The sequence below is a fragment of the Nannospalax galili genome, unplaced genomic scaffold, assembly GCF_000622305.1.
Source record: "Nannospalax galili isolate Female #2095 unplaced genomic scaffold, S.galili_v1.0 scaffold1387, whole genome shotgun sequence".
NCBI classification, from domain to species: Eukaryota; Metazoa; Chordata; class Mammalia; order Rodentia; family Spalacidae; genus Nannospalax; species Nannospalax galili.
In genome coordinates, this window is record NW_008355976.1 from 311,281 (window position 1) to 317,670 (window position 6,390).

Genomic DNA, 6,390 nt, shown 5'->3' on the forward strand with positions numbered 1-6,390 from the left:
TTTTCCTGCATATCTATGTGTGATATGTGTGTGTCTGTATGTGTGTGCCCAGACACACACACAATGTGTAGGCTCCAGAAATCTTCCTCCATCACTCTCCATCATACTTATATATTGAGCTGGGATTCCCTGTCCAGGGCCACCACACCTACCTGACTTTTATGGGGTTCTGGGGATCTGAATTCTGGTCCTCACACTTATGTGGTTAAGTGCTTCACCTGCTGAGCCATCTCCTCAGCCCAAGGATGGCATTTTTCACACTATATGATGGACAATACCTGAAGCATCCCGGTCATCAGGCAGGTCTGGCTCTCTCTCTCCCTCTACAGGCAGCAATAGGGCACACACAAGACCCTGGTTGGGCTGGGCATATAGGCCTATAAGCTCGCCCAGGGTCTGGAAACGGCGCACAGGCACACCCTGTGAAGTCTGTGGGCCAATAAGGATGGGAGAATCAGCCAGCAGGTCCCCAAGCCTGAGGCAGGTTCAAGATCAAGGATCAGGTATCTGTGCTCCTACCTGCACAGCCAGGAAGTCCTCTCCATCCGGCAGAATGCGGTATGTGTGCACATGCTTCTGATACCTGATGGCAAGGTAGGGACCAGAACCCGTCACCACCAGGCTGAAGTCTTAGCCCCAAAGCACCTCCCTCTCCCATATGCCCGTTACCAGGCTCATCCCCCAGCCCCCTCAGACTGGTTAAAACCGCTTGCCAGGCTGTACAGGGTTAATGATGGGTTCAGTCAACTTCCACCCTCTTAGCAGTGCCAACAAGAGCAAGAATAACCAGGCCCCCCTTCCTACTCCCAGACCTACATAGACTCCACACCCACCGCAGGGCCTGGGAAGCAACAGGCAGCTCTTTTGTGGCCTCTACAGCTGTCTAAACAGCCCCTCTGGGCTGTGGTACCAGTCTGGGCCCCCCGCCAGAGTAAGAGTCCTCCTCAGAAGCCTGGTTAGACCCTATTTGCATACATGGGCAATGTATTAGCACACGTGTAAGCCTCTGTCTGTGTTTATGTTGGTGTCTAGCTCTACTGGAGCTGAGTGTGTCTGGGGCAGTTTTACAGGGGATTGTGAGGGCACCAACCTAGGGCTTTGCTTGCTCTCCTTCCTCAGAAATCAGGAAACTATGATGAACTAAGGGGGATCCCTATGAGAGACTTGGCCTCTAGGAACCCTAAGCCAAGAGGGGCGCTGACAGATGGCAGCAGCAGCTGAGCAGGTGACAGCTGAGCCAGGCATATATACAGTGGGGGATGGAAGGTTCCGTTGGCTTCTATACCTCAGACAGACACTATGGTCTGGGTATGTGCTGGGCAGAAGGGGGTGCTGGTTCCAGAGAGGATCAAACACCAGAGGGTCACCCCCTTCCCTAAAGCTATGCCTCACCTTGAAGTCTGCGGATCTGTATTTACAATAGCACCCGACTAACCGAACCCAGCCTCCGTGTTATGCTGGGTACTCAGCATCCTACAGATCTCATTTGATACATTGTAAAGCAGATATTATCATTCCCATCCTCTAGATGAGAAAACTGAGTCACACACAAAAAAAGAAAAAAATTATTTTCCCAAGTCACAGAACAAATAAAAGGCAGAGCTGATATCTAAAACCAGGGCAGAAGCCAGTTTGTCTTTCAGGGCAGGGATGTGTCTAGAATGTTATTCATGTACATGCCTTGTGTATATAGGTAAGCAAACATGTATTTGTTTGGGAAGCCTAAGAAACCTCCCACTTGAAATCCCTATTGCCAGGCTCCTGAGATGCAGGGAGCAGCCAGTCACCTTGCAAAGATGAACCCCATCACCACACACACACACACACAAACGCCCTCAGCTCCCCTACCCCCTTGTCTTCTCCTGGCAATGAAACCAGAAATTCTCTCCTTACTGGGACAATAATGTTCCTCACCCAGACAAGGGCTCCAGCTGTCCCCCTCCCACTCGACAGCTGATCCAGCACCTGCCTCTGTCCCCTCCCTAATTAAGGGGTCTGTTTGGAGGTGGCTAGGAGGAAGGACTCCTGGAATACTCATAGGCCTAAGCTTTCCAGATTTAGTCTCCCCCTATTGGGTGGGCCTCAGACTTGTGGCAGAAGCTTAGGTTGACCAGACTTCACAGGTCAGCTGCCTAGGTTAGAGTTCTCAACCTCTGTGCTACTGACATTTGGAACCCTATAATCCTTTGTTGTGGAGCAACTGTCTCAAGTGCTGTCAAATGTGTAACAGCATCTCTGGCTTCTACCCACTAGATGCCCATTGCTCCATCCCGGATGTGATAATTAAAACTTTCTCCTGAGCCAAGCCAAAGCATCCCCAAAGATGTCAGGAGAACAGAAGGGGAGAAGAACTGCCGGAGGGCAGGGGGGTTGGACAATGTTTCACTCGGCAGAAGGTCACTAGATCTAAACACAGCTGCACCTGAGGCTTCCCACTCATTAGAGGCCCACTCAGTGTCAAACTGTGAGGCCAGGAGTACAGGTCAGAGAGAACACTGAAAAACAGAAAGCACAAGCTCCACACACATAGCTGCCAGGTACAGGCACAGAACCAGGCACCCTCTGAGGGCTGCCAAGTCTAGCTTTACCCTCAGCACTCAAGATAACCAGAGCTCACGCCAGAGTCAGAAGCGACTCACTCATTGATTCATGAAATGGCTCTCTCCCATAGAGTTCCACCCTACTGCCTCCCCAAGCCTTCCTCTCAACACCAGTAGTACGCCCCCCCAACCCCAAATGGTGGGACAGACTCCTTAGGGAAGCGGCTGAGCATCCTAACACTAGTCCCTTTGCCTCCAACTGTCCCCACTGTCTACCGTACCAACTCAGTCCTTTAAAAATGACTGCATACACACGTGGAACCTTGCATCTTTTCGCTATGAGCCAGAGGCATTGGGGGGTGGGGGGTCTGAGCGGATCTGCAGACACTGCCTGCAATTTCTTCCCATCACAACCACCCTGGGCCTCAGAACTCTGGCCCCAGGCACCAGAAAGTGCTGGCAGACAGAGCAGGAAGTGCCCCCTGTATCCTTCCTCCGCCTAGGGATAAAGTCAAGGTCCCCACTTCGGGGGATGGAGGCGGGGCTGCCGTCCCACCGCCCCAGTCACCCCCACCACTCCCACCGTGCCAAGGCACACCGGGCGTGCCCCCGCCCCACTCACAGCACGCAGAGTGCGAAGGCCCCCGCCACGCTCTCGCTGTCTCGCACCAGGAAGCTGCCATCGCGGCCGGCCCGAGCCAGCAGCTCCTCCGCGGCAGCGCGGCTCAGGTCCCGGTGATACCAGGCAGGGGCCGGGCTGCCCAGCGCACCCCCGGAGCCCGGCGCCCCGCACGCCGAGGCCATGGCCCGCTCAGGGCTCAGCGCCGCCGGTGCCAGCCGCCGCGCGCCATCCGCCCCGGGAAGCTAGGAGCCGAGGCTGGGACCGTGCCTGGGTCTCGGGCGTGAGGATCCGCCGGGGATCCGGGTTCCACGCTCAGCCGCGCAGGCCGTCCGGTTCGGAGCACAGTAGCCGCTGCCTGCAGCGCCGGCCTCAACTTGAGGAGAAAGAAAAGTTTGTTCAGAGGCGGCGGGGGAGGGGCGGGAGCGCAGCGCGGCACAGGCCGGTCCCCTCCCCCTCCGCTCGGCCCAGAGCCCGGGCCGCCCCTGCCCCCAACCTCTCTGCAAGGACGATGCGCCCCCCCGCCACGGTCCTGCAGGACCCGCACCCCCAAACCGTTCAACGATCCTGCCCCTCCACCCTGCTTCCCGACCACTTGGGAGTCCTGGCCCTCCCCGGTGAATTCAACCCTCTCAGTATTCGCAATGAGATAACCCCTAATCCCCAGAAAAGTCTGCACTACAGACCCATTCCACTCGGCGCCCCTACAGCCTGGAGGGATCCGGGTTCTCAAAGGAAGGCAAGCGAGCAAGATTCCCCCCAAGTCTTGCGGAATCCAGCGCTCCTTCAGACCTGAACCCCCAGAATCCGGTCCCTGACATAACCCACAAAAAGGATACCCTCCAAAGAGATCCGATGCTCCTCCACACCCCACGGCCCAGGGTCCTCCAGTCCTCAGGCACGGGTCCCCGGAAAGTCCTCCAGCCCGCCACAGCCCCCCTCCCCCGCCCTGGCCAAGTCCCCTGGCACCACGCCCCACAACCGCAGGCCCGGGTTCTGCAGTCCGAGGGCAGAAGGACCCCCTAGACCATCCAGAAGAAAGTTCTCTCAAGTCCCAGGCTCCCGAGCCTCGGCCCAGAGCCGCCGCCGCCGCAGGCAGGCCCCCACCTCTGGGGTGGCTCGGGTGACTCCAGGCCAGGGGAGGCAGCCCTGGACTCCCCACGGCTACTTAAGATGGCCATCCGCCGCCGCCGCGCACCCCCGCGCCTCCCGCCCCGCCCGCGCCCCGCCCCCGAGCTGGGGCAGCCCCGCACCCCGCCTCACCGGCCCGCGTCTGGGTCCCCGCGCCGCACAGCCGCCGAGTGACCTCGGGCGAGTCCCAGCACCTCTCTGCGCCTCGGCTTCCCGCTCTCTACAATGGGGGTAACGTGACGAGGGCAGACTCAATGGGACTGTGCTCATAAAGCCTGGGGGCCTGGCACCCAGCGGGAGCTCCGGGACGGCGGCTATTTTTATTATTAATTAAGGAGTAACGAAGGTGACAGCTGTGTAAACTGTGAAGCGCGACGGGGGAATGAACGGGTATTATTAGCACCGCCCCCGCCCCAGCTACTCCTTCCAAGTCAACAAACTTGCGCCTCGGCAGGCCAGCAGCCGAACAGGGAGCTCCCGAGACCTCCCATCCACCCACCTCCCAGAGCGGAAGGGGGAACGCAGCAGGAGACCAGGGGGCAGGGCCCGAACGGGGGAGCCCCGCCCCTTCCCCCCCTAAAAAAAGACCTAGAAGGTGGCTGCGTCTCCAGGGATTTCTCTTCCTGCCCCGCCCCTCTGCCCCCTGGTTCCTTAAAGGCGCAGGCCTCCAGCCGTTTGTCTACAGCCGCCAACTCCTGAAAGACGTTGGAGCATCCCTTTAACCTGGGAGACAACTTTCCCTTTGGTAAATTTGAACCTGTTGACCGAGCCTGGGTCAATCCAGAGGAGTTTCCTCCATTTCAAATACGCCTTGGCTTAACCCAGCTGTGAGGACCTTCCAGACCAGATAAATACAATAACAGAAATCCTCCACCTACCCACTCTTGCCTCCAGATCCTGCCAGGAATCCAGTAACTCATTCTCGAATCTGTGACCAACTCCTCCCGTCCTTTTTCCAAGAAGGAAGATGATCCTGGTGTCAGGGGCCACCCTGGTGTTTTGGGCAGAGATCTGGACTAGGGATCTACAACTTGGGTTCTAGTCCCATCCAGCTGGGTCACCCACCTGTAAGCTGTTCTCAGACAGGTACTTGTGCCTCCCTGGGGATAACTGCGGTAACAATGTGAAGACAAAGACCATGGAGTTGGGTGTGGTGCTCGCATTTGAACCCCACATTGGGAAGACAGCTGTATCTACAGGCCCGGTCTACATAGTGAGTTCCATGGAGACCAGCTGCAGGTATAGGGAGACCATGTCTAAACAAGCAAACAACAACAACAAAAGCCACCAGGAAAACCATCCCCAAGGGAGAAGGAACACAAAAGACCCAGAAATCAACTATACAAAGCTAGAGCAAGCAGCATGGATTACTTGCCCAGGCCTGTATCCTATAATCCAGAGAGGAGAGAGAGAGAGAAAGAGAGAGAGAACACAACCCTCCAAAATCATATTTACAATTCCCAAAAAGGACAGATGTCAAAGAAGAGAGATGGCTGAGTGGGTAAAGGCACTTGCCACCAAGCCTGAAAATCTGAGTTCTGGAACACGTGGTAGACGGAGAGAGCCTCTAGCAGGTTGTCCTCTGACTTCCACACCTGTGCCATGGTGCCAGTGCAGCTATAGACATACACACATATACATAAAATAAATAACTTATGAGGGGGTTGCTGCTTCTACCTTTGGGAGCCTCTAAAGGCTTCTAACCTTTAGCCACATCTGTAGAACACAGCTCATGAGTATTTCCTCTACAGGGATCTTCCAGATTGTAGTCCCGGTTGATGCTTTTCCTCTTCTGAAGATCACAAGCCCCTTCAATCTACATTTTAGCCAGTGTGAATTGTTTCCCCCTTGCACTGGAATTCAGAACCTTTGCTGGACTATCTCCAGCTGTCCCACTGTAAGCTGAGCACAGATCTAAGCAGATGGGATGGAGACATGAGATGTGTTTTCTTTTTGAGACAGTCTCATATATCCCACGGGTTTCAAACTCTCTATGTAATCAAGGATGACACTGAACTTCATATCCTGCCTCCATCTCCCAAGTGCTGAGATTGTGCCACCACCATTCTCTAGGGCTTCCTGCATGCTAAGCACACACTC

The 6,390-nt window shown here is 55.9% G+C and overlaps 1 protein-coding gene across 7 annotated transcripts in view; it reads right to left on the bottom strand.

Moving 5' to 3' along the window:
- Positions 1-4,789, bottom strand: part of Inppl1 (inositol polyphosphate phosphatase like 1) — a 14,903-nt gene extending 10,114 nt beyond the window's left edge. For 3 of the 7 annotated variants that reach the window (XM_017803463.2, XM_029556616.1, XM_008854052.3), the window contains exons 1-4: positions 3,999-4,108; positions 3,163-3,535; positions 520-583; positions 279-429 (exon numbers count right to left, since the gene is read on the bottom strand). In XM_017803463.2, coding sequence (XP_017658952.1) covers positions 279-429; positions 520-583; positions 3,163-3,344 — 397 coding nt within the window. In that variant the 5' untranslated portion in view covers positions 3,345-3,535; positions 3,999-4,108. The other 4 variants (XM_029556613.1, XM_008854050.3, XM_029556614.1 and 1 more) reach the window with 4 other exon arrangements.
- Positions 4,790-6,390: the final 1,601 nt, after the last annotated feature.